The sequence below is a fragment of the Rhinopithecus roxellana genome, chromosome 8, assembly GCF_007565055.1.
Source record: "Rhinopithecus roxellana isolate Shanxi Qingling chromosome 8, ASM756505v1, whole genome shotgun sequence".
NCBI classification, from domain to species: Eukaryota; Metazoa; Chordata; class Mammalia; order Primates; family Cercopithecidae; genus Rhinopithecus; species Rhinopithecus roxellana.
This window is the reverse complement of record NC_044556.1, coordinates 6,638,487-6,665,663: the sequence shown is the minus strand read 5'-3', so window position 1 is coordinate 6,665,663 and position 27,177 is coordinate 6,638,487. Positions and strand designations below refer to the sequence as shown.

General features: G+C 57.4%; 2 protein-coding genes across 3 annotated transcripts; both read right to left on the bottom strand.

Annotated features, from left to right (window-relative positions):
* Positions 1-788: 788 nt before the first annotated feature.
* Positions 789-14,704, bottom strand: PRAM1 (PML-RARA regulated adaptor molecule 1). The gene is made up of 10 exons (XM_030937000.1): positions 13,427-14,704; positions 9,001-10,627; positions 8,844-8,910; positions 8,209-8,285; positions 1,817-1,874; positions 1,602-1,710; positions 1,308-1,470; positions 1,193-1,226; positions 1,070-1,104; positions 789-958 (listed from the first exon to the last, which is right to left on the bottom strand). The coding sequence occupies exons 1-10, from the start codon at positions 13,427-13,429 to the stop codon at positions 921-923; spliced, it is 2,211 nt and encodes a 736-aa protein (XP_030792860.1). The 5' UTR covers positions 13,430-14,704; the 3' UTR covers positions 789-920.
* A 1,549-nt stretch (positions 14,705-16,253) lies between these two features.
* Positions 16,254-25,997, bottom strand: ZNF414 (zinc finger protein 414). Of its 2 annotated transcripts, none has more exons than XM_030936999.1 (8): positions 25,649-25,997; positions 24,633-24,945; positions 24,213-24,320; positions 23,997-24,102; positions 23,230-23,573; positions 23,099-23,149; positions 22,467-22,640; positions 16,254-16,378 (listed from the first exon to the last, which is right to left on the bottom strand). In XM_030936999.1, the coding sequence occupies exons 1-8, from the start codon at positions 25,649-25,651 to the stop codon at positions 16,299-16,301; spliced, it is 1,179 nt and encodes a 392-aa protein (XP_030792859.1). In that variant the 5' UTR covers positions 25,652-25,997; the 3' UTR covers positions 16,254-16,298. The 2 variants fall into 2 exon arrangements, with proteins under 2 accessions (XP_030792859.1, XP_010387144.2); XM_010388842.2 differs by lacking the exon at positions 16,254-16,378 and adding an exon at positions 22,196-22,380 and having other exon boundaries at positions 25,649-25,995.
* Positions 25,998-27,177: the final 1,180 nt, after the last annotated feature.

The following is a 27,177-nucleotide window of genomic DNA, read 5'->3' as shown; positions in this document are numbered from 1 at the left end:
GATAATGGAGCATTTGGTTGTTTAGAGCCTCCCGAGGCCAGGCGCAGTGGTTCGTGCCTGTAATCTGGGAGGTGGGGCAGCAGTGGTTCATGCCGGTAATCTGGGAGGCGGGCACCTGTAATCCCAGCTACTCAGGAGGCTGAGGAAGGAGAATCGCTTGAACCCAGGAGGCGGAGGAGGTTGCAGTGAGTGAGATCTCGCCACTGCCCTCCAGCCTGGGCAAGAGTGAGACTCTCTCAAAAATGAAGAAAAGCCTCCTGAAAGCCATCCTGTCTCCCTGTTACGAAGTTTACACCCTGGGGCACAGACCCTGCCTCAGTCGGACTTGTTCTCTGGCTTTTTTTTTTTCCCTGCTGAAACAGACCAAACTGTGTGCCACCTTCCACCCATGTTCAGTCCTGCCAGAGGCTCAGGCCAAATCTGATATCTGGGCTCTATCAGAATTGGGTATAGGCCCCACCCTTTACCCCCGTGAAGCGCCCTCAGGATCCGCTCAGGCCAAGCAGGTGTGCATACCCGGCAAGGAGGCCTGCCTGCTTCTCTGTTGCCTGTGGAGGGACATGTCCTGCCTGGCTGCCCTGGCTGGCAGCACATGGGGTTCTGATCACCAGGAGCCCCCCTTGCTCACCAGCTTCTTGCCACCCTTTTCTCCCTCGCCTTTATCCCTGAGGGGTGAGACTGTGGCAGGGTGACCCCAGACACACACCCTTTTGTGTTTGGTCAGGGGGTTCCCGTGCCTTTGCTCCACTCTGCCAATCAGGAGGGAAAGAAAAGACAAGAAGCAGGGACTGCTTTAAATGGACTTTATGTGGCCAGGCACAAGCCCGGGCAGCTCTGTGACTCTCCCACGCCGGGATCCAGGGCTCCTGGGTGAGCGGGCGCTGGGCTGGCTGGCGGTCCTTGCCCCATGCCTACCGGCCTTACCGTCCCAGGGGAAGTGGTTGGTTTTCCAGGGGGTCTGCCGAGGAAGCGTGACTTCCATGGACCCCTCTCCCCAGATGCCCAATAGTGAGTAGTTCCCCAGGGGAATCGCCAGGGTCCCTCCAGCCCACCCAGAGTGTCCACGTACCGCAGAAGTCGACATCATCGTACACCTCCGTCTCCCTGGCAGAGCACAGCTGGGTCAGCAAGGGGCACTGTGGCTCGTTCCCTGCTCCCCACCCCTCCCCCCACAGTCAGGGCTGGTACTTACAGGGGCAGGAGCGCTATTCTGGGCACGTAGCCATCTGTGGAGAGTGGGCATGGTGGGTTCTGAGGCCCAGGGTGGTGGGGGGGCCTCCTGGGGCTGCGGGGCCAGGTGCACTCACATTTGCCCTTGGGGTCCCGGCACAGCATCTCCTCATTGCTGGTGAACTCGATCACCTCCAGGATCTCCCCGCGCCGGATCCCGAGGTGCTTGCCGCCCCCACGGCGTGTCTTGGCATTGGGGTCAATCATCATCTTCGTGTGAACCACGATCTCCCCTTCAAACTGGGGCGCGAGATGTTATGGCCTCTGCTTGTGCTGCCGCCCTGGGGCCCCTGTCTTCTTTCTGAGCCTGGGATCTGTGGGGCCCTGGTCTCCGCCCTGCCAAGGAGTCCTGCTTAACTCGGAGGCCTCACCTTGAACTTCTTCCGGAACTCCCTCTCGGCCTTCTCTGCCTTCCTCAGCTGCTTCTGCAACTTTGGGTCCATGGGTGGCAACTGCTGTGGCTGGGGATCCTTCTCCTTCCTGATACCCCCCACCAAGGAATTGTGTGCTCGTGAGCAAGGTGTGCTCCTCTGGGGGTTCCTGGAGCTTGCCCCCCCCATCCGCCCGCCCTCTCTGCCCATGGCACCTGAGCGCTGGGTCTTGTGGTGGCCTCCTGGTGACTTGCTGAACCGAGGGTGCTTCATCTGGGGACAGTCAGGACTCCGAGTCAAGGCAGGGCCCACCAGCTCAGCCTTTACCCTGGTAGCTGTTTTTTGTTTTTGTGTTTTTGTTTGAGATGAAGTCTCGCTCTGTCACCCAGGCTGGAGTGCAGTGGCATGCTCTCAGCTCACTGCAACCTCCGCCTCCTGGGTTCAAGCGATTCTCCTACCTCAGCCTCCTGAGTAGCGGGGATTACCGGTGCCCATCACCACAGCTGGCTGATTTTTTGTATTTTTAAGACAGGTTTCACTATGTTGGCCAGGCTGGTCTTGAACTCCTGACCGCAAGCGATCTGCTGGTCTTGGACTCCTAAAAGTGCTGGGATTACAGGCGTGAGCCACTGCACCTGGCCGGTGGCTGGATCTTGAGTGAGGCCTCCCTGTGTCAGTTCCGAGGACTCCCCAGATCCCACCAAGTCCCCCCTAAACCTCTCCCTGCCCACCTTCCGCAAGCCTTTCTCAGGGGTCAAGGGTTTTTCTGGATTGCCTTCCATTCCCTTAACTCCTGCTACGTGCTCAGCATGGTGGGAACTGCTGGGCCATGCCCCTCATGTCAGTCCTCTCAGCAACCTCGTTCATGCCAGTGGATGCCACTGTCATGCCCAACTTGTCCGTGAGGAAATAAAGGCTCAGAGAGGTCAAGCAAACTGCCCAAGGTCACCCAGCTTGTAAATGGCAGAGGCAGGATTTATGTGTAGGCTTCGAGGCCATTTCACTTCTGCCTCCTAGGTCAAATTGGGTCTAGGGTTCTTTTTTATTTTTTGAGGCAGAGTTTTGCTCTTGTTGCCCAGGCTAGAGTGTGCAATGGCGTGATCTCAGCTCACTGCAACCTCCACCTCCTGGGTTCCAGCGATTCTCCTGTCTCAGCATCCTGAGGAGCTGGGATTACAAGCACCCACTGCCACGCCCAGCTGATTTTTGTATTTTTAGTAGAGATGAGGTTTTGTCATGTTGGCCAGGGTGGTCTCTAACTCCTGACCTCAGGTGATGCCCCTGCCTCGGCCTCCCAAAATGCTGGGATTACGGCCTGAGCCACTGCGCCCAGTGGGTTCTAGGGTCCTACTGTAATGAGATTTGGGTGGAAAACTAAGGAGAGGGGAGGATGAGGAGAGGCTGGACCATGGGCACAAAGTTACACTTAGGAGGAAGACATTGGGTATTCCATTGCACAGTAGGGCAATGATAGTTGACAGTAAAATATTGTGGCCAGGTGCAGTGGCTCACGCCTGTAATCCCAGCACTTGGAGATGCCAAGGCGGGTGGATCACTTGAGGTCAGGAGTTCAACAGCAGCCTGGCCAACATGGTGAAACCTCTACTAAAACTACAAAGATTAGACAGGCATGGTGGTGGGCACCTCTAATCCCAGCTACTCAGGAGGCTGAGGCAGGAGAATTGCTGGAACCCAGGAGGCAGAGGTTGCAGTGAGCCAAGATTGTGCCGCTGCACTCCAGCCTGGGCGACAGACCAGGACCCTGTCTCAAAATAATAAATAAAAATAATTTTTAAAATATGCTGCTGGGGTGAGTGTCCTGGACTAGTGACTGATGGACTGAGGGGTCTCCCATGGTGCCAGCCTCCCTGTGCCACTTCCTGGCAAATGACCAGGCTCCCAAGTCAGAGCCCTGCTGGCCAAGGGATTGGCTTCAGGCGGGAGTCCCAGGAACCCCCGTGAGTGAAAGATCTAGAACCCAGAGTCCCAGTGTGTCCTTTCCAAATGGCTCAAAGCATCCCTCCGGACATTGCAGGCCTGTAGTCCCTCCAAGCAGCCCAAAGAGCGGCACCTGGATTGTGCCCGCCAGATACCAGGCGTGGCCATCCACAGTCTCACCCGGAACACGCAGCCCCTCCAGCTGTTCCTGCCTCTCAGAGCTTCCCTGGCCCTGAGCAGTCACTCGACCAGGAGCGATCCTGATCTTGGCACTCCAGGGTTTCCGCAAACCCGCCACATCAGAGCACCTCTTGGCACCACCATGCAGGCAGCCCCGGATCATCCACAGCTGACCCTGAGCAGGCCTCTGCCCACGTTCCCCATATGGCCTGCTCAGATCCTGGGAAAGGCCAGGCTCTCCCCACCTACAGAGGAGCCCCCTGCCTTCCAGGAACCTCTGCAGTGGAGCTGCCACTGCTCCAAGTAAGGCAGACAGTGGGAGAGGGGAGTCCAGAGTCCTGGCCCCAAGAGATCTAAGTTGCCTTTGAGAAGCTGCACCCACAGTGAGAAGCCCACACCACTCCTGAGAAGCAGGAGATCCAGGGAAGTGGGACCTTTTTTTCTTTTTCTTTTTTTCTTGAGACAGGGTCTCGTTCTGTTGTTGCCCAGGCTGGAGTGCAGAGGTGCAATCTCGGCTCACTGCATCTTAGAAAACGGGTGATGCGAGGCCGGGCAGGGTGGCTCACGCCTGTAATCCCAGCATTTTAGGAGGCCAGGGTGGGAGGATCACCTGAGGTCGGGAGTTCCAGACAAGCCTAAACAACATGGAGAAACCCTGTCTCTACTAAAAATACAAAATTAGCCGGGCATGGTGGTGCATGCCTGTAGTCCCAGCTACTCGGGAGGCTGAGGCAGGAGAATCGCTTGAATCCAGGAGGCGGAGGTTGCGGTGAGCCGAGTTTGCACCACTGCACTCCAGCCTGGGCAAGAAGAACCAAATTCCGCCTCAAAAAGAAAAACAAAAAAAAGAAAATGGGTGATTCGGCCAGGCACGGGGGACTCATGCCTGTAATCCCTCCACCTCCTGGGTTCAAGCGATCCTCCCACCTCAGCCTCTCCAGTAGCTGGGACTATAGGCATGCAACACCATGCCCAGCTAATTTTTGTATTTTTAGTAGAGATGGGGTTTCACCATGTTGGCCAGGCTGGTCTCAAACTCGCAACTTCAACTGATCCACCCGCCTTTGCCTCCCAAAGTGCTGGGATTACAGGCGTGAGCCGCCGCGCCCAGCCCCTTTTTTCTTTTTTCATATCAGAATCTCGAATGACTGGTAAGGAAAGGGGAGAAGGTCGTCTGGTGACAGGAACAATGGGCCAAGGGTGGGGATGGTATGAAATTTGGGGAGAGGGAGATGCTCCTAGCTTCAGAAGAGGTGGGGCATTCCAGCAGGGCTGCTGGGAGTGGCCGGAGGCAGGCTGTCACTAGCCCAGGCTCTCAGCAGCCCCCCTCCTGACCATCTGCATCCCCAAGGGTGGCCCCCAGACCCAAGCCACAGAGCCTCCCCTGGAACGGAAGCAGGAGGGGCCCCATCAGGAAGCTGTGTGCTCATAGGAAGGTGTTGCAAACAGCTCCGGGAGAAAGCCCAGGAGAAGCAGAGGGAGTCTCTCTGCCCCAGGCCCTCTGAGGCTGTCAGGGAGAGCAGGAGCACCTTAGAGGCTCAGGCTCCTGCTGAAAGCCCTGCCACAGATCCAGCTCATGGACCGGCTGTGCAAGCCAGGGCAAGCCCCTTCCCAGAGCCTCAACCTTGCGTATCTATTTTTCTTTTTTTTTCTTTTTTTTTTTTTTGAGACGGAGTCTTGCTCTGTCGCCCAGGCTGGAGTGTAGTGGCCGGATCTCAGCTCACTGCAAGCTCCGCCTCCCGGGTTTATGCCAGTCTCTTGCCTCAGCCTCCCGAGTAGCTGGAACTACAGGCGCCCGCCACCTAGCCTGACTAGTTTTTTTTTGTGTGTATTTTTTAGTAGAGACGGGGTTTCACTGGGTTAGCCAGGATGGTCTCGATCTCCTGACCTCGTGGTCCGCCCGTCTCGGCCTCCCAAAGTGCTGGGATTACAGGCTTGAGCCACAGTGCCCGGCCTCTTTTTTTTTCAATTGAGACAGCCATGGAGTCTCACTCTGTCACCCAAGCTTGAGTGCAGTGGTGCCATGTCGGCTCACTGCAACCTCTGCCTCCCGGGTTCAAGGAATTCTCCAACCTCAGCCTCCCGAGTAGCTGGGATTACAGGTGTGTGCCACCGTGCCCGACTAATTTTTTTTTTTTTTTTTTGAGATGGAGTCTCACTCTGTTGCCCAGGCTGGAGTCCAGTGTCGTGATCTTGGCTCACTGCTACCCTTCCTTCCCAGGTTCATGTGATTCTCCTGCCTCACCCTCCCAAGTAGCTGGGACTACAGGCACGCACCACCACACCCAGCTAATTATTGTATTTTTAGTAGAGATGGCGTTTCTCCATGTTGTCCAGGCTGGTCTTGAACTCCTGACCTCAGATGGTCCACCTGCCTTGGCCTCCCAAAGTGCTGGGATTACAGGCATGAGCCACCATGACTGGCCCCGGCTAATTTTTGTATTTTTAGTAGAGACGGGTTTTTGCCATATTGGCCAGGCTGGTCTGGAACTCCTGACCTCAAGTGATCTGCCTCCTCGGCCTCCCAAAGTGCTGGGATTATAGGTGTGAGCCGCCATGCCCAGCCAACCTTGTGCATCTGTGAAATAGGGACACACTGCCTTGCTGCCTTGTGGGGGTTTGGGAGTGGAGGATACAGATTTAGGGACATGCAGGCAAGGTGCTTGCCTGGAAGCTGCTTGTGTTTTCACCAAGGCATTAACTTTGGAGCTGGGCAGGAGGTACGGGCCTGCTCCCTACTCACCCAGCACAGACTTCTAAGAAAACCTGGGTAGCCTCCCTCCCCTGCCACTGCCACACCTGCCTCCAGGCCACACGTCCCTCCTGAGTTTCAGGCCCAAGTTCTGCCTGGACAGCTCCTCAGCCACCTTGAACACAACAGGTCTAAATGAATCAGGCCGGATGTGGTGGCTCATGCCTGTAATCCCAGCACTTTGTCAGGAGTTCAAGGCCAGCCTGGCCAATGTGGTGAAACCCCGGCTCTACTAAAAATACAAAAATTAACTAGGCGTGGTGGTGGGTGCCTGTAATCCCAGCTACTTGAGAGGCTGAGGCAGGAGAATCACTTGAATCCAAGAGGCAGAGGTTGCAGTGAACCGAGATGGCACCACTGCACTCCAGCCTGGGCAAGATTATGTCTCCAAAAAAAAATAAAAAATAAAAAAATAAGGCCGGGCACGGTGGCTCATGACTGTAATCCCAGAATTTTGGGAGGTTAAGGTGGAAGGATCATTTGAGGTCAGGAGCTCGAGACCGGCCTGGCCAACATGGTGAAACCCCATCACTACTAAAAATACAAACGCGCGTGCCTGTAATCCCAGCTACTCCAGAGGGTGGGACAGGAGAATCTCTTGAACATGGGAGGTGGAGGTTGCAGTTAGCTAAGATGGCAGCACTGCACTCCAGTCTGGGCGACAGGGCGAGCCTCCATCTCAAACAAAAAAACAAATACATAAATAAATAAAATAAATAAATAAGGGCCAGGCATGGTGGCTCATGCCTGTAATCCCAGCACTTTGGGGGGCCAAGGTGGACAGATCACGAGGTCAGGAGATCGAGACCACGGTGAAACCCCGTCTCTACTAAAAATACAAAAAATTAGCCTGGCATGGTGGCGGGCACCTGTAGTCCCAGCTACTCGGGAGGCTGAGGCAGGAGAATGGCGTGAACCCGGGAGGCGGAGGTGGCAGTGAGCTGAGATCCGGCCACTGCGCTCCAGCCTGGGTGACAGAGCAAGACTCCGTCTCAAATAAATAAATAAATGGATGGATGGATGGATGGATGGATGGATGGATGGATGGATGGATGGAACCTAACATCTTGTCGTCAACCCAGGGGCGGCTCTGTCATGACCTTGGATGCTAGGCTTGAAACCTCCCTGCTTTATATACCACTAAGTCCTGCTTTTTTTTTTTTTTTTTTTTGAGACAGGGTGTCTGCTGCCCAGGCTGGAGTACAGTGGTGCAGTCACAGCCTAACTGCAGTCTTGACCTCCTGGACTTAAGCAATCCTCTTGTCTCAGCATCCCAAATAGCTGGGACTACAGATGCTTGTCACCACGCCTGGCTGATTTTTAAATTTTTTGTAGAGATGAGGTCTCTCTCTGTGGCCCAGGCTGGTCTGGCATCTTGGGCTTATGGGATCCTCCTGCCTTGGCCTCCCAAAGCCCTGGGATTAGCTCAAATGATCCTCCTCCCTTGGGATCCCAAAGTGCTGGGATTACAGGCATCAGCCACCGCACCCAGCCGGATGCTTGCTTTTGATGACTGGATTCGCCCACTGCTCCCACGCCTCCTGCTGCCAGCCTGGGCCACACCTTTGCCTACAACAGCCTTCTCACTGGCCCTTGGCCTCTGGGCTCCCCTCACGTAGTTCCACCCAGCAGGAGCCAGCAGGTCCTAAAATGTTACTTGCTCTTACACCAGGAGCATGGCAGAAAATGCCCTTGCCCCGAATGTTTTGCAGGGACTCGGGCAGGCCACCAACAAACCTCTGCCCTTGGGGCTGGGGCTGGAGTCATCTCTGGGTTCCACGTCGTCATACAGCTCGTAGATCTCATCTGGGATCCTGCGGGGACACCTGAGATGAGGCCTCTTTGTTTTGTTTTTGAGATGGAGTTTTGCTCTGTCACCCAGGCTGGAGTGCAGGGGTGTGATCTTGGCTCACTGCAGCCTCTGCCTCCCGGGTTCAAGCGATTCTCCTGCCTCAGCCTCCCGAGTAGGTGGGATTACAGGTGCCCCCCACCATGCCTAGCTGATTTTTTTTGTTTGTTTGTTTGTTTTGAGACGGAGTGTTTGCTCTTGTTGCCCAGGCTGGAGTGCAACGGCATGATCTTGGTTCACTGCAACCTCCGCCTCCCAGGTTCAAGCGATTCTCCTGCCTCAGCCTCCCGAGCAGCTGGGATTAAAGGCATGCGCCACCACGCCCAGCTAATTTTGTATTTTTAGTAGAGACGGGGTTTCACCATGTAGCCCAGGCTGGTCTCGATCTCTGACCTTGGGTGATTGGCCTGCCTCGGCCTCCCAACTTGCTGGGATTACAGGCGTGAGTCACTGCTCCCGGCCGATATGAGGCCCCTTTGAGCCCCGCAATCCGCACCCACCCCAGCTTCCTCCCCACACTTACTGCGGGATGTCTTCAGGCCGTCGGGCCTGGAAGTGGAGCGCAGCGGCCGAGCGGGTCCTCCGTAGATCTGTGGGGTAGATAGAGAGTGCGGCAGGGAGGCCGGTACTGCCTGGGACCTCAGCCCCGCCTCCTGCCGGTGCCGCCCGCCCTCACCCACCTGTGGATGCTGCAGAGCGTCTCCAAAAGCTCTGCATATCCACGGGGCCCGGGGGCAACGCGGGCTTGGCTGGAGGGGGTCCCAGGCTGCTGGCAGGGGGCAGAGGCCTCCGCCGGGGTGGATGGCTGGGTCTGAGGCCTGGCCTGGCCCCTCCACTGTGAACAAGGCCTCCTGACCTCCAGCGGGGTGTCCCAGCAACTCCAAACCCAGGGCTGAGCGGGTGCCGGGAGCTGGAGCCGGCCACGGCCGCGGGCAGTGAGCTCTCGGAAGCGGAGCTGGGGAGTAGAGGCTTTCGAGGCAGATCACCGAAGAACGCGGGCTGCGGGTGTCTCTTGAGGACAGCGTTGGGTTCAGGCTGTGAGAACTTGCGGGGTGGCCCCCGGCGGTCCGGCTGCAGCAACTTCCTGGGGAGTGAGTTGAACTCGGGCTCTGAGGAGGTCCTGGGGAGGCCGCCCAGCTCGGGCTGCGGGGGCTTCTTGGAGAGAGCTTTGAATTCGGCCGGCCGCGGCCTCTTGGGAAGCACGCTGACTTCGGGCTCCGAGGAAGTCCTGGTGAGGTCCCCAAGCTCAGGCTGCGGAGGCTTCTTGGGAAAGTCACTCAGCGGAGGCTGGGAGGCCTTTTTGGGAAAGGCGCTGGAGTCGTGCTTCGGCTCACTGGACTGAGGCTTCCCGAGAGGAGTCTGAGCAGCCTCGCCGAACTCAGGCTGCGGCATGGACTTCTTAGGGAGGCCATCCGCTTGAGGCTGTGGGGGCTTTCTGGGGTACACACTGAACTCGGGCTGCACCGGCTTCTTGGGAATGGTACTGAAGGTGGGCTTCGGGGAGTGGGGGAGGGACTCAGTGGACTCAGGCTTCCAGGGCGGTGTCTGAGGGACGTCACTGGACTCAGGCTGCGGCAGGGACTTCTTAGGGAGGCTACCGACCTGAGGCTGTGGGGGCTTTTTGGGGTGCATGTTGAACTCAGGCTGTGCGGGCTTCTTGGGAAAGGTACTCAACTCAGGCTGCGTGGGCTTTGGGGTAGCCTCACTGGCCTCGGGCTGCCATAACTTCCTGGGGAATGCACTGGATTTGGGTTCAGATGGGGGTCTGGCGGGGTGACTGAGCTCGTCCGGCTGCAGGGGTTTCCGGACAGGCGTATTGGGCTCTGGCAGCGAGGCCTTCAAAGGGGCCTCACCGACCTCAGGCTGCGGGGGCTTCCTTGGAAATGGAGTGGCCTCCAGCTGTGGGAACTTCTTGGAGAGGTCACTGAACTCCAGTTTGGACGGCTTCTTGGGGTGGTCAGTGACCTCAGGCGGCGGAGGCTTCTTGGGGAGGTCAGTGAACTCAGGCGGCGGGGGTTTCTTGGGGAGGTCAGTGAACTCAGGCGGCGGGGGTTTCTTGGGAAGATCAGTGACCTCAGGCGGCGGGGGTTTCTTGGGGAGGTCAGTGAACTCAGGAGGCAGGGGCTTCAAGGACACTGCACCGAACTCAGGCAGTGGGGGTTTCTTGAGGTGCTCGCTTAGCTCAGGCTGGGGGAACTTCTTGAGTTTACTGAACTCAGGCTTCGGGGGTTTTGTGGGCAGGTCGTTGGGCTCCGGCTGAGAGGCCTGGAATTTCGCTTTGATGCTCCGGAAGTCCTGACGGCTCTCCTAGGAGACATACAGCCAATGAGGCGGGGGCTCAGACACACAGAAGGAGCATGGAAGGAAGGGACTGGGGACCCTCGGGCACAGCCCACAACCACCACCCCTGCACCTAGGCCCCATCAGCCCTCGGCTCTCTTTCTGAGGAGCCCCCATTGATCCTAGGATCCTGGAACCCACACCCCTCCCTACTTCTCCATTTAGTGCTGATTCCACACCCAACCTCCTCTAGCAGGAGTGGAACTCCTGACATCCCTCCTGCAGCCTCCAGTCCCACAGCCCTCCCTGCATGGGTGGTACCCCAACCCCCCAGCATCCTTGACCCCCTCGTTCTTTCACCCCCACACTGCGTGTCTCCAGTCTCATTCCATTGCCCAGGCTGGAGTGCAGTGGTGCAATCATAGCTCACTGCAGCCTCCAACTCCTGGGCTCCAGTGATCCCCTGACCTCGGCCTCTGGAGTAGCTGGGATTACAGGCTTGAGCCGCCACACCCAGGCCTGGAGTCCCTTCTGTGCTAATTTCAAAACACATCCGGAATCCAACCACTTCTCACTGCCTTCACCATTGTCACCCCAGGAGGTAGTGGGAGGCAGCGTCTGCCCTCCCCCAACCAATTGCCTGGATTATTCTAACAAGCCCTTCCCTGAGTCACTGCCTACCCCCCTCCCTGGTCAGTTCCCCCCATGGCAGCTGGACGGAGAAGCCTGTTGAGCCCTGAGTCTGTTTGTGTCTCTCTGCTCAAAACCCGGCAATGCTTCCTCATGTCCCTATAGTTCAAGCTAAATGCCTCATAAAGGCCTGAGCGAACCAGCCTTCCCACCTAGCCACCTCCCCCTCCCTGCACCCTGAACACTTCCCTCCGACCTCGGGGCCTCTGCCCTGTCCCTGACCCAGGACATGTCCCTGCACCACCTGGTTCTCTCCTCTTCCTCCTCCCAGACTCTGTTCTCATATTTCCTTATTAGAGAGGCCGTCTGAGGCCACCCTATTTTATTTGTTTATTTTTATTTTTTTGAGATGGAGTCTTGCTCTGTCACCCAGACTGGAGTGCAATCGTGCGATCTCGGCTCACTGCAATCTCCGCCTCCCAGGTTCAAATGATTCTCATGCCTCAACCCTCCGAGTAGCTGGGATTACAGGCACCCGCCACCATGCCTGGCTAATTTTTGTATTTTTACTAGAGACAGGGTTTCACCATGTTGGCCAGGCTTGTCTCAAACTCCTGACCTCAGGTGACCGCCCGCCTTGGCTTCCCAAAGTACTGGGATTACAGGTGTGAGCCACCATGCCCGGCCTAGATCACCCTATTTTTCTTTTCTTTTCTTCTTTTTTTTTTTGAGAGGGAGTCTCACTCTGTCCCCAGGTTGGAGTGCAGTGGCGAAATCTCGGCTCACTGCAACTTCCGCCTCCTGGGTTCAAGCGATTTCTCTTGCCTCAGTGTCCTGAATAGCTGGGATCACAGGTGTCTGCCACGACGCCCGGCTAATTTTTTTGTATTTTTAATGGAGACGGGGTTTTACCATGTTGGCCAAGCTGGTCTCGAACTCCTGACCTCAAGTGATCCGCCCACCTCGGCCTCCCAAAGTGCTGGGATTGCAAGGCATGAGCCATCACACCCGGCCTAGACCACCCTATTTTAAATGGATCACCCCATCCCACTACTGCCCTGCAGTCAGCATACATGATTTTCCCCATCGTACCCACCCCATGTATCATACAATATTTTACATTGTTTTTAACGTGTCTTGAATTTTTTTTTTTTTTTTTTTTTTTTTTTTGTCTTTCTACACCACAACTTCCCCCAGTTCCTCAGCCTCTGCAAGGCAGAGACTTGGCTCATTCATTCATTGCTGTCTTCCCAGGGCCTGGAACATAGTAGGTGCTCAGTAAATATTTGCTGAACTAAACAATAATTAGGCGGCACAAAGACAGTCATGTACTCAGATTGACCATCAGGAAAACACAGAGATGCCTGGAGACGGCTATGCGGTCCCTCTCACACCGTCTCCGACACGCGGGCTGATGGTCAGGAATGCTCACGGTTGTCTGTGCCTGAGAGGACCGGTGCGGAAACCGTTGGCACATGCGCCGTCTCCTGCACACCCAGCTGTCCCGGCTGCCCTCCTAGCTGGCCCTGCAACCACTGCCCACTGATGTAGGCAGATTCACAAGTAGGCCAGGCCTCCTTGGCCCTACAAACACCCCCTTCACCTGTGGTCGAGGAGACTGGGGAAGGGCAAGGGCAGAAATGTGTGGCCTTTACCTCCTGTGTGTACCTCTCTTTCCCCATCCAGAGGACCAGAGACCAGGAGTGCTCCTTGAAAAGGCAGCGATTCCCACCTGGGGCCTGAAGTGCCCCTGCCGAAGCCCCCAGTGGTTTGAAGGAAGTGCTCCCGGGTGACCACAAGGCTAGATAAGTCAGGGTTAGCAGGTCACAACTTGGGTGACTGGTCGGGGGAGGGCCATGACCCACTTTGTCACCCCGCAGGAAAGCACTGCTCTCACCCCAGCTGCCCGTTCCCACATTGCTGCTCATGTTGACCTAGGGAGACAGGAGACGTTCCCCCAGGTAGTCCCATCTGTCCCTCTCACAGTCCCAATCTGAGCCTGAGCCCCCAGGAGCCCGCACTGTCCTGCAGTGTGCCTGGCGGCCTCCTATCTCGGGTCCTTGTTGCCGACCCTTCCTGTTTCCCAGATGTCTTTCGCAGTGTCCCCTGCCCCTCCACAGGTGGATCCTATCCTCAGGGAACACCTGTGTCCCTTGCTTCCCGGCCAGCGAGGCACAGGCCTCTCCCCGCACTCACCATGGCTGCAGGCAGGTGACGGGCCACGGGATGAGTGGGACCCGAGCTGGGGCCGCTGCCTTCAGGAAGTGATTGTGGCTTCTGCTCCACGGCCAGCACACAGGGTGGGGGCTGCTGGAGGTGGGGCGGGGGAGGGCAGAGGAGGAAGGGAAGGAGGTGGGGAAGCTCCAATCTGTCTCCAGATCCTGCCAGCCACTTCTTTTTTTTTGAGACTGTCTTGCTCTGTCACCCAGGCTGGAGTGCCATGGTGCCATCTCGGCTTACTGCAACCTCTGCCTCCCGGGTTCAGGCAATTCTCTTGTATCAACCTCCTGAGCACACACCACCGCTCCTGGCTACTTTTTGTATCTTTAGTAGAGAAGAGGTTTCACCATGTTGGGCAGGCTGGTCTCAAACTCCTGACCTCAAGGGATCAGTCCGCCTCGGCCTCCCAAAGTGCTAGGATTATAGGCGTGAGTCACTGTGCCTGGCCCCTCCCGGGCACTTCTATTTCCCTTGAATTCCTGGCCTGCCTGCTACTGTCCCAAGCTTGGGGCATTGGTTGCCTGTATGTTCCTAACATGGTCACTAGTTTCTTTTTTTTTTTTTTTCATTTGAGACAGAGTCTCACTCTGTTGCTCAGGTTGGAGTGCAGTGGTGTAATCTTGGCTCACTGCAACCTCCGCCTCAGGTTCAAGCAATTCTCCTGCCTCAGTCTCCTGAGTAGCTGGAATTACAGGCATGCGCCACCATGCCTGGCTAATTTTTTGTACTGTTAGTAGAGATGAGGTTTCACCATGTTGATCAGGCTGGTCTTGAACTCCCAACCTCAGGTGATCTGCCCGCCTTGGCCTCCCAAAGTGCTGAGATTACACGCGTGATCCACCGCACCTGACCAACTAGTTTCTTACTCTCTGTAGTCCCCGTCATTCCCACCACTTTGGTGTCCCCATCTCTGGACTCCAGGGAGGACTCCATGGCAGGCCCTGGTGACCTCCTGGGCTGGAGAGCCACAGGATGGGGAGATCTCAGCAGGTCAGGGATACGGACAGCTCTGGGGTTTAGGAGGCTCCTGGGGAGGCCCAGAGGCCCAGGACGTGGGGGCCCATGTGATCGGGTGAGGCCTCTGCTGTCTGCTCCGGTTGGCTCATCCGCCTTCCTCATTTCATTCCTCCCAGGGCTGCCACCCTGCGCAGAAAGCTCAGCTGGTACGGCAGATTTGGGGGTTGGGGGGTGAGTGGTGTCAAAGGCCTTGCACCTGGGCCAGGCATGGTGGCTCATGCCTGTAATCCTAACACTTTGGGAGGCTGAGGCAGGAGGATCCCTTCACCCCAGGAGTTCAAGACCAGCTTGGGCAACATAGCAAGACTCTATCTATACAAAAAACATAAAAAATTAGCCAGGTGTGGCTGGGCACGGTGGCTCACGCCTGTAATCCCAGCACTTTGGGAGGCCGAAGTGGGTGGATCACGAGGTCAGGAGATCAAGACTATCCTGGCTAACACAGTGAAACCCCATCTCTACTAAAAATACAAAAAAGTAGCTGGGCGAGGTGGCAGACGCCTGTAGTCCCAGCTACTTGGGAGGCTGAGTCAGGAGAATAGTGTGAACCCAGGAGGTGGAGCTTGCAGTGAGTAGAGATTGCGCTACTGCACTCCAGCCTGGGTGACAGAGCCAGACTCTGTCTCAAAAAAAAAAAGAAAATATTAGCCAGGTGTGATGGTACGTGCCTGTGGTCTCAGCTGCTTGGGAGGCTGGGGTGGGAGGATTGTTTGAGCCCAGGAAGCAGAGGCTGCAGTGAGCTATGATCACACTGCTGCACTCCAGCCTGGATGACAGAGCAAGACCCAATCTCAATCTCAATCAATCAATCAATCAAGAGCCACAATAAAAAAAAAAAAAAGGCTGAGCAAGGTGGCTCATGCCTGTAATATGAGCACTTTGGGAGGTTGAGGCGGGTGGATCACCTGAGGTCAGGAGTTTAAGACCAGCCTGGACAACATAGAGAAACCCCGTCTCTACTAAAAATACAAAAATTAGCTCAGCATGGGCCGGGCACGGTGGCTCAAGCCTGTAATCCCAGCACTTTGGGAGGCCGAGACGGGCGGATCACGAGGTCAGGAGATCGAGACCATCCTGGCTAACACGGTGAAACCCTGTCTCTACTAAAAATACAAAAACTAGCCGGGGCGGTGGCGGGCGCCTGTAGTCCCAGCTACTCGGGAGGCTGAGGCAGGAGAATGGCGTAAACCCGGGAGGCGGAGCTTGCAGTGAGCTGAGATCTGGCCACTGCACTCCAGTCCGGGCGACAGAGCGAGACTCCGCCTCAAAAAAAAAAAAAAAAATTAGCTCAGCATGGTGGCGCATGTCTATAATCCTGGCTGATCGGGAGGCTGAGGCCGGAGAATTGCTTGAACCTGGGAGGCGGAGGTTGCAGTGAGCCGAGATGGTGCCACTGCACTCGTCTGGGTGATAGAGCAAAACTCCATCTAAAAAAAAAAAAAATCCAAAAAACAGAACCTCCAAGAAAGTCTGACTTAATCAGTCTGAGGTGTGGCCTGAGCAAGTTTTTAAAATGTTTTCATTGTTTTTGAGACAAAGTCCTGCTCTGTCACTCAGGCTGCCTCCCGGGTTCAAGTGGCTGGGATTACAGGTGTCCACCAACATGCCTGGCTAATTTTCTGGATTTTTAGTAGACATGGGGTTTCACCATTGACCAGGCTGGTCTCAAACTCCTGACCTCAAGCGATCTACCCGCCTGGACCTCCCAAAGTGCTGGGATTACAGGTGTGAGTCACCGCGCCCGGCCTGCCCGTTTGTTTTCACACCTCCTTTAAGAACACAGACATCAGGATTCTGCCATCTCTGTTGTGCTTTTGCATCCCGTCCAGGGTCACAGTTCCCAGATATGGGTTGCCCTCCCAAACGGGAGTCTTGGGAGGACAGTATGGTCCCTCTGTGGGTCTCCAGAACCTGGGTAAGTGAAGGAAAGAATGAAAGAACAGGCCGGGCGCGGTGGCTCAAGCCTGTAATCCCAGCACTTTGGGAGGCCGAGACGGGCGGATCACGAGGTCAGGAGATCGAGACCATCCTGGCTAACACGGTGAAACCCCGTCTCTACTAAAAAATACAAAAAACTAGCCGGGCGACGAGGCGGGCGTCTGTAGTCCCAACTACTCGGGAGGCTGAGACAGGAGAATGGCGTGAACCCGGGAGGCGGAGCTTGCAGTGAGCTGAGAGCCGGCCACTGCACTCCAGCCTTGGTGGCAGAGCAAGACTCCGTCTCAAAAAAAAAAAAAAAAAAAAAGAATGAAAGAACAAGTGGCCGGGCCCGGTGGCTCACGCCTGTAATCCCAGAACTTCGGGAGGCCAGGCGGGCGGATCACCTGAGGTCAGGAGTTTGAGATCAGACTGGCCAACATGGTGAAACCTCGTCTCTACTAAAAATACAAAAATCATCTGGGCGTGTTTGTGCACACCTGTAATCCCAGCTACCTGGGAGGGTGAGGCGGGAGAATTGCTTGAACCCGGGAGGCGGAGGTTGCAGTGAGCTGAGATTGTGCCATTGCACTCCAGCCTGGGTGACAGGGCGGGACTCCGTCTCAAATAAATAAATAATAAATAAATATAAATAAATAAATCAAGCAATTCTTGGCCACAGTAGGTGCTCAATCAAGGTAATTAAGGGATTGGATGACAGCTGATGGATTCCCAGGTGCCTGGGTCTGTCACACTGCTCGTGCACTCTCGCAGCTAGGAGGGTCCAGACAGGGCGCGCGCACCAAGGCACCACGGGGGCGCCGTGGGGGTGACGCGCAGGTCCCGGCGCGGTCCGTCATGGTGCGCCTCCCCACCAACTCCCCTTTGTGTATTTGGCACCTCCGTAGGGGCTCCCGGCAGGGTTCCGCGCGGCACGGCCGCAGATAGGGACCGAGGGCTCTGGAATCCCTATCGGTCCGGAGAAGCGAGCCGGGACCAGGGGGAGTGAGAGTTCGTTAGGGCGCGGCTCCGGAACTCTGCGGGTTCGGACACCGGAACAAGTGTGTGCAAGGGGAGGAGCCCGGGGAGCACGTGAGCGGCGGAGCCCAGGACCGCGGGGCGCTTTCCACCTCCCTGCTCCCGGCCCGGGGTGAGGGTAACCGGACCGGCACCTGCAGATGACAGCTGGGGCTGGACAAATGCCGGGTGGTGCACGGGCCTCTGGACGGCCTCAGAGCTGTTCAGCACGTGCCCGCGGCTTCCAGCCAACCTGCCTGCTATCCGCACCGCGCTCCCGGCTTTCGTTCCCTGGAGTCTGAGACTCCTGGGCGCCCCCTGCTGGGCGGAGCCGGGGCCCAAGAGGACTGGGTTCCTGTGCATGGGGGTTGGGAGCCGGTTTGAGGGTAGGAGGTCGTTTTTGTAGTGGACAGGGTGAACGGCGGAAGCCAGGTGGTGACCCAGCTCCCCAGGCCTCGGGGCAGTCAGTTCAGAGGGCAGTGTGATAGCCGTGGGCCCGCTGTACACACAGGAAGGGCTGTCCCATCTCCGTGGGTGACGAGGTAGGGGAGAGGTCCCTGGACGGAGGTGTAGGCTCTGGGTCTCTCTGGAAAGGTAGTGACAGACTGGGAAGTAGCGTGGCCTAGATCTGGGGGTGGCCGAATGAGGAAATTGATGGGGACGAAGACTCCTGCTGGCCCCCGGGACCCTGGAGAGGGTTTAGGAGCCTGGGGGACAGAGAACACAGCGCTATCTCTGGAGATGGGGGACAGGCTTGGACTACAGCCAGATCTAGAGACCTCCAGAGTGCGGGAACAGGGGCGTGTCCTCTGGACCTGCTGCCAGGGTTTTCTCATCCCGTGGTAACTGTGCGCAGCTCCCAAGACGGTGCAGAATCAGTGACCCTGACTTGGAACTGGTGCTGGCTAGAGGCCTCCTAGCCTCACCTTCTCTATGTATCTGTAAAATGGGCCCCTTCACCTGTCCCACCCTCCTCCCCAGGTCAAGAGGGTCCCAGGCAGCCATGGGCTTGGGACGTGAAGTTCTCAGCAGACATTTCCCAAGCCCCTCCTCTCCCCGCAGCCTCTTCTCATCCTCCCATCCACCCCAAGGGCTCACCCGTCATCATGACACCCTTTTAAGGACAAGGTAATTGGGAGGCAGGGAGCTCGGGTCTTTTCCAGGGCCGCACAGTGGTGGTTTCAAGGCTTCTGGCTGAGAAGGGGGAGCTTAGGGGGCCTTGGAGCCCTGGGGCCTCCTGATGGCCTGTCCAACCCCATCCTGAGTGACAGCCACCTCAGCTGGGGCCTATGGGTGCTGGGAGAGTGGACACCCAGCCCAAGCCACGTGAGCTGAGGCTGCAGCCCCATCACATCACAGCCCCATCAAGGACAGGGCAGTCTTCAGGGCCCTGGTGAGGCTGTGGGCAGTGGGGCAGACAGACGGGTCCTAAGGGCCTGAGGATCCCCTCCTGCCCCTTGCAGTGGCTGATGGGCTTCTGCAGCCCAGAGCTGTCCATCTTTGAGGTGACATGGCACTAAGCAGGTGTGGGGCAGGTGGCCCTTGGCTTGTCTACCTGGATGGCTTTGACTCAGAGCCTGAGGTGGACACGGTGGTGGATGAAAAATCCAAAGAAGATAGGTGCGGTGACTCACACCTGTAATCCCAGCACTTTGGGAGGCTGAGGCAGGTGGATCAGCTGAGATCATGAGTTTGAGACCAGCCTGGCCAACATGCTGAAACCCCATCTCTACTGAAAATACAAAAAATTAGCCAGGCATGGTGGAGGGCACCTGTAATCTCAGCTACTCAGGAGGGCGAGGCAGGAGAATGGCATGAACCTGGGAGGTGGAGGTTGCAGTGAGTCGAGATGGCGCCACTGCCCTCCAGCCTGGGCGACAGTGCGAGATTCAGTCTCAAAACAAACAAACAAACAAAAAATCTGAGGAAAATGACACGGAAGGTGTTGGGGGGCAAGGAGAAGGTGGGAGGGCAGTGCCAGAGGAGTGGGGTCCGGGGGCCCCGTCCAGGGGTCACTAGTATGTTGGCTGCAGATGCCAGGATGAGGTGAGGGGGAAGCCCGAAGTGGATTTAGAGAATGGAGAAAGAGGAGGAGATAAGATTGAGACAGGTGGACTGGGGTGAAGGAGGTCCCTGGGCTATTGGGAGAACAGGATCTTCATCGACAGGGCTGTGGGAAGCCACTGAAGGGTGCTGGGCAGGACAGGGGAATGATCAGAAGAGACCCTGGCAGGTGCGGTGGCTCACACTTGTAATCCCAGCACTTCGGGAGGCCAAGGTGGGTGGATCACCTGAGGTCAGGAGTTCGAGACCAGCCTGGCCAACATGTTGAAACCTCATCGCTACTAAAAACACAAAAAGTTAGGCGGGGGTGATGGCAGGCGCCTGTAATCCCAGTTACTTAGAGGCTGAGGCAGGAGAATCATTTGAATCCAGAAGGCCGGAGGTTGCAGTGAGAGCCGAGAGCGTGCCACTGCACTCCAGCCTGGGTGACAGAGCAAGACTCTGTCTCCCAAAAACAAAAACAAAAAAGGAAGAAGAGGAGACCATTTTCAGTCTTGGGGGAAGGGCAGGTTGGGGAGAGTAGGGGTTGGGCTAGGGGACCCTGGGACTGGCGAGATGAGGATAGAAGGGAGAGGAATCATGGAGGTAAAACCAGCCTCCAAGGGGTGGTTGTGGACATCACCCGAGACTTCCATACCCGGGAGGGACACTGGCTTCCGGGGTGAAGAGAAAGTCCAGGCCACGGAGGGCTGGCCTTGACCCACCCTGCTCCTCAGAGCTGGGACGTGGTGGAAACCGGTGTGGCAGACAGTGAGGAGGATGAAGGCCTGAGCCCCCAGCCGGCCTCCCCAGTCCTAAAGAATTCTTCCCCTTGAGTCAGTACGGGGTTCGGGGTCTGGGGGTCTTCAGGCCATCCTGGCCAGTCCCCGCACTTTCTCAGGACCAGCCTGTCCCCAGAGCTCCTGGGACTGTTTTTTTTTTGTCTCCCAGGCCAGGGTTGCAATGGTGTGATGATGGCTCACCGCGGCCTTGAACTGCTGTGCTCAAGTGATCCTCCTGCCTCAGCCTCCCAGGTAGCCACCACGGCTGGCTATTTTTTTTTTTTTTTTAGACAGAGTTTCGCTCTGTCACCCAAGCTGGAATGCAGGGGCTTGATCTTGACTCACTGCAACCTCCGTCCCACCGGGTTCAAGCCATTCTCTTGCCTCAGGCTCTCGGGTAGCTGGGATTACAGGTCCCCACCACCATGCCCGGCTAATTTTCATATTTTTAGTAAAGATGGGATTTTGCCCTGTTGGCCAGGTTAGTCTCAAACTCCTGACCTCAAGTGATCTACCCGCCTTGGCCTCCCAAAGTGCTAGAATTACAAGCATGAGGCATGAGCCACCGTGCCCAGCCACGCCTGGCTATTTTTTTGTTTGTTTGTTTGTTTGTTTTGAGATGGGAGTCTCGCTCTGTCGCCCAGGCTGGAGTGCAGTGGCGCGATCTCGGCTCACTGCAAGCTCCGCTTCCTGTGTTCACTCCATTCCCCTGCCTCAGCCTCCCGAGTAGCTGGGACTACAGGTGCCTGCGACCCTGCCCAGCTAATTTTTTGTATTTTTTTTTTTTTTTTTAGTAGAGATGGGGTTTTACCGTGCTAGCCAGGATGGTCTCGATCTCCTGACCTCGTGATCCACCTGCCTCGGCCTCCCAAAGTGCTGGGATTACAGACGTGAGCCACCACGCCCAGCTTGTATTTTTTTTGGGGGGTGGGGGTAGAGATGGGATCTTGCTATGTTGCCCAAGCTGGTCTTGAACTCCTGGCCTGTGACGCCCCGCCTGCCTCAGCTTCCTAAAGCACTGAGACTGCAGACATGAGTCACCTCTCCTGGTTATGGGCTTTTTATTATTTTTTTTATTTTTGAGATGGAGTTTCACTCGTGTTGCCCAGACTGGAGTGCAATAGCACAGTCTCAGCTCACTGCAACTCCCACCTCCCAGGTTCAAGTGATTCTCCTGCCTCAGCCTCCCAAGTAGCTGGGATTATAGGTGTGCGCCACCACACCTGGCTAATTTTTTGTGTTTAGCAGAGACGGGGGTTTTAGCATGTTAGTTAGGCTGGTCTTGAACTCCTGACCTCAGGTGCTCCACCTGCCCGGGCTTCCCAAAGTGCTGGGATTACAGGTGAGAGCCACTGTGCCCGGCCAGGATTTTTTTTTTTTTTTTTTTTTTTTTTTTTTTGAGAGGGAGTCTTGCTGTGTTGCACAGTCCGGAGTGCAGTGGCACGATCTCGGCTCACTGGAAGCTCCGCCTCCCACGTTCACACCATCTTGCTGCCTCAGCCTCCCCAGCAGTTGGGACTACAGGCGCATGCCGCCATGCCTGGCTAATATTTTTTTGTATTTTTAGTAGAGAGGGGGTTTCATGTCTGTAAACCCAACGTGTTAGCCAGGATAGTCTCGATCTCCTGACCTCGTGATCCACCCGCCTAGGCCTCCCAAAGTGCTGGGATTACAGGCGTGAGCCACCGCAACCGGCCCCAGCCGGGACTTCTTAAAAGAAAACTGGAAAGTCCCATCCCATTTGGTTTCTGGACAAGGGAGAACAGTGCCATAGTGGGTATTGGGGACCTCAACCACAGCTGGAGGTGGGGACCTGGGTCCCAGGATTGGGGTGATGGGGAGATAGGACACAGGTGGGCTGAGGCTTGCACCTGTGGACCCAGGTGGTCCTCCCAAGATGTGATCGCTCCATGACTGCTGGGGTCCAGCCCACTGCACTTTGGAGGGGCGAGGGATGGGAACACAGCACAGGCTGGCTCATGGCGCCTTCTTTATTGTCCACCCCCAACCCCCTTCCCTGCACCCCCTCCAAATGACAAAACTACCCACATCCCATGGGCCACCCCGAAAGCGGCGGGGTTCAGAGCTGCGAGAACACTGGAAGCTCCCCCTCTGAAAGCAGCGGCGACACCCTGGGTGTAAGCGGGGCCGGATCTGGGTGGGGCAGAGGAGGGGGGCGCCTGAGCCTCAGCGCCTTGGACCCCCGCCCCCCTCTCCACCCGCGCATTCCTCGGCCTTACCCGCGGGGGCGTCGGGGCGCGGTGGCCCGGGCGCGGGGGCCGCGGGGGCGCCGGGGCGGTGGTCCTCCAGGTGCAGGGTCATGGCGGACCGCGAGGCCGTGGAGAAGGCGCACTGCATGCACGAGTAGCGGCCGCGCGTGTGCTCCCACACGATGCGGCTCGGGGCCGCGTGCCCTGCGGGCAGGCGGGACCCCGTCAGTCCCGGGCTCCCCCAACCCAGAAGACCCGTGCGCCAAGGATGGAAGACGCCGGCGAGGGTGGGTGGGATCTTTTCCCACCCCCCATCAGCTTCCGAGCGCCTGGTTCAGTTTCTCCCGGGTCTGTCTGCCCCCAGAGTTGGGGGCACCCAACTTGGCTTTTCCGCGTCCCCTACCACCATCCCCAGATCCACCGTCGGAGAGAAGCCCGCTCCGAGGTGAACGGTGAAAGGGGCGCAAGGTTTACACGGGAACGCCGGCGCAGATGAAGGCGCAGGTGCCAGTCATTTTTAAGGCAAAAATCCTGTATTTCGGGACGGTGGCATTTGTGGCCCCCTGGGAAGGGGATAGGCACTGCTGCCTCCTGGTATCCACCGGACCCCGCAGGGCGCAGGAAAGCCCCTCCACCCCTCCCTGGTGGTCACCTGCACGCACCTGAGGGCGCGTCGGAGCCGCCCTGGGGTCTTCGGGGGCTGCTGCCAGCACCTGCGGTGAAGGGGCGGGTCAAGTTCAGAGTCGGGGCAAGCGCAGCCCACCCTCCTGGTGACCCCCGCCCCCACACTCACCTTGGCTCTTTTTCCAGACGGCGGCGCTGGAAGCCGGTGGCCCGGGTGCAGCGGCCAGGAAGGGGCGCAGGCGCGGGGGGCTTAGGCCAAAGGGCGCAGGGCTCAAGTAGGGCACGAACAGTCCAGTGGGGGCAGGGGCGGGGGTCGTGAAAGGTTCCAGCAGCGGGAACGGCAGGCCCGGGGCTGACGCGAGGTCAACCTCCGGGGGACGCTCGGGCGCGGGCGGCTCTCGGTCCAGGGCCGGGGGTGGTGGCGGGGCTGGGCTCTGCGCATGCTCCGCGCAAACATGTAGGTGCTTGAAGAGCGAGCGGTGCGTGCGGAAGCGCAGGAGGCAGTTCTCACACCTGGAGGTGGGCAGAGGGCTGGGCTGGGACTCCAGGGAGACCAGGGAGAGGGTTCTGTGCAATGCCACCCGCCCTTCGAGCGTGGGAACGGAGCCTAGGCACCAGTCGCCTCCGCGCTCCCGTACAAGCGTGGCAGCGACCCTTCCTGACCACTATAGGTGGGAACCCTGGGGAAACCCGGAAAAAAGTCCCAATTTTAAGTTAGGAGGCCGGTTTTCCACTTGGGAGGTAAAGCCTCGCGGGGTGGAGCCACGCCCACTTATGCCCCGCCCCATCCAGCGATGTGAGGGCGGGGCTTCCCCAAAGGCCCACCCACATCAAATCCCGCCCTCCAACACCCTGACCCCGGAAGGGAGGAAGGCCTGGAGCCCACACACAGGGTGAGGCTAGGGCAGGGCGGAGCTTAAGAGGTCAGGGTCTCACTTGAAGTAGCGATTGGGCTTGTAGTGCAGTTTGCTGTGAGCCACCAGCTCCTGCATGCTGGGGAAGGTCTCGGTGCAGCTCAGGGCTGAGCAGCGGAAGAGCTTGCCTGGTAGGGATGAAGACAGAGGAGTGGAAAGGGGTGCTCAAGGCTGGCTCCGAGGGGCTCCACCTGTTTCCCACCCTAACCTGCCTCCCCATTACCGGTCCTGGCCCTACCTTCCAGGGACTGTGTGGGCGGGCAGTGGGTTCGCAGATGCTGTGCCAGGTCACGGACGCTGGGAAAACTGAGGGAGCAGCCAGGGCTGGAGCAAGGGATTTGCTTCCCTGCAGGACGCACAGAACAGGGGTCACTGGTCCCTTCCTCACTAGTGCTGTCCCTGACCCCAGGGCTCTGCCCCAGAGAAGCAAATATGATGCTGGGGCCTCTACTCTCTGCCTACCACAACAGACTGATCTGCCACCGTGCAGGGGCTGGATTGGCCAGGCTCACCATTGGAGCCACAGCCTGGCATCCCCTGGCAGTGCAGTAAAATGATGAGTGGCATCCCTCTAGAAAGGCCCTTAGGTTAGAGATTCTCTACTTGCTTCTATTGTTCCAGGGCTGGTGACTCCCTAGAAGGTACCATCACAGATCACCTGGAGGTGGGCGTCGTCTGGAAGGCCGCAGGTCCTCGCTGGTCCCGGAGACTATGCTGGTCGGGCCAGGGCTGGGTCCGGGGCCAGGCTGGCAGCTGTCTGGGGCTGGGGAGGAGCCCTGCTGCATCCCTCCAAGTCCTCCACGTTCCCACACTGGTGGTGTGGCTGCCTGCTCAGGGCCCGGCTCCTCCGCCATGGAGGAGGAGGTGGCGGCAGATGGCACAGCCGGAGACAACAACTCCTTGTCGATCTCACTGGAGCTGGGCTCTGCAGTGGTCGGCATGTCTGGGCTGGGTCCTGAGGGTTTCTCCTCCTGGTGGAAGGAAGAGGCAGAGATAACTCTTCTGGGCTCTGGGTCAACCCAGTCGGCCCCCATCCTAAGGAATCACCAGCAGGAGAGGATAGGGGAATACGTAAGGGTGGATTAAGCTCCTTTTTCCTTTTTATAAAGATGGGGGTTTCGCCATGTTGCCCTCGCTGGTCTTGAACCCTTGGTCTTAAGTGATCCTCCTGCCTCAGCGTCCCAAAGTGCTGGGATTAAAGGGGTCAGCGACTGCACTGGCCCAGATTGAGCTTCTTATGTACATGGGAGAAGCATCTCCTCAACTAGGATAAGTGGGAGCCCCAGTATGCGACACAAGCGTGGCCTACAGGGAGTGGGCGGGGCCAAGGCTACGGAGGTGGGGCTATGGGCAGGGAGCGACTGGAAAGATGCTAGAGGAGCTAGACAAGGATTGTCTGAGGACCGAGAAACACTGGCCAGCTGCGAGCCGTGTGGACAATCTTGGAGGTGCTGGGGACCCGGATGTAATAAATTTTGGGGCGGAGTCCCAGCCTAGTGGGCGTGGTCCATTCCGGGCCCGGCCCGGAAGTAGGGCGCTCTCCGAGTGACAGCCAGCGGCGGACGGGTGCCCGGATGTGGGGGCGGGGTCGGCCGGAGGATGTATGCGCGACAGGGTCGCTCCCCGCCAGTCCCCGCCGCTCCGCCGCGCCCGCGATCCCGGTGCCGCGCTCACCATCTTCGACACGGCTCGGCCTCTTGTTCTTGTGGCTCCGGCGGCTCCGGCGGCTCCAACTTAGGCAGCGGCCACCCTCTGGGCAATGCGAGCTCGCGCTCACGTCAGCGCCATTTTCCGCCTCTCAGCTCTCGCGAGGTTGGAGGCGGGGCCTGCGCAAGGCGTTCGGATGGGGGCGGGGCCTGAGGGCAGAGTCAATGTGGAGTGCAACTTGGACGCTGATGTAGTCTTGCTATCCTAGGGTAATCAGAGCGCACCTCAGGCGACTCCGTGAACAGAGGTCCGGGTTCAAAATGGGCACCTTCATCCCCTCTAGTCTTGTCCCAACATCAGCCCTGGACAGGCGATAAACAGCAGTTCTTATTTTATTTATTTTTTGAGACGGAGTTTCGCTCTTGCTGCCCAGGCTGGAGTGTAATGGCACGATCTTGGCACACTGCAGCCTCCGGTTCCCGGGCTCAAGCGATTCTCCTGCCTCAGCCTCCCAAGTGGCTGGGATTACAGGCGCCCACTACCACGTCTGGCTAATATTTTGTATTTTTAGTAGAGACGGGGTTTCACCATGTTGTCCAGGCTGGTCGTGAACTCCTGACCTCAGGTGATCTACCCGCCTCGGCCTCCCAAAGTACTGGGATTACAGGCGTAAGCCACCGCGCCCGGCCAGTTCTTCTTTATTTTTTATAGTGTTGAGACAGGATCTTGCACTGTCGCCCAGGCTGGAGCGCAGTGATGCGATCATAGCTCGCTGCAGCCTTGACCTCCTGGGCTCAGGCGATCCTCCCATCTTAGCCTCCTGAGTAGCTGGGATTACTGGCGTGCGCCACCGTGCCCAGCTAATTATTACATTCTTTTTAGAGACAGGATCTCTCTGTGTTGCCCAGGCCGGTCTCAGACTCCTGGGCTCAAACGATCCTCCCGCCTCGGCCTCCCAAGTGTTAGGATTGCAGGCGTGAGCCACCTCGCCACCCCTTTCACTCACATTTTAAAATGGGGAAACAGCATCGCTTGAGCCAGGGAGGTCGAGGCTGCAGTGAGCGTGATGGCACCACTGCACTCCTGCCTAGTCGAAAAAGCAAGACCCCATCTCTAAAAGTGAAATAAAAATAAATTAAAATGGGGAAATAAACAGTAAATCGACAAGTGCAAAAACAATATTTTGTCCTATTCAGTGCAATGAAGGAAACAATTAAATGTAGAAGTGATGGGTCAGGGAAGCCACTCTGAGGAGGTGAATTCTGAGCTGTCTCCAGATGATCAAGGAGTGAGCTGGTGGAAAGCCCGAGGAGCAGGGGGCTCTACCGGATAGCTGGTGCAGATGTCCTGGAGTGGGGTGGGACGGGCTTATTTTGGTCAAAGAGCTGCGAGGAGACGAGAACACCACTGGAGCAGAGTGGAGGCGGGGTGTGGAGGTCAGAAAGCGAATATGGTGCACAGCAGGTCATGCAGGGCCATGGGAGTGGTGCAGAGAGAGGAGTGTGGTTTCTGTTGTAACCACTGATGAATTTTTAGCAGGGGGAGGTGCATCATCT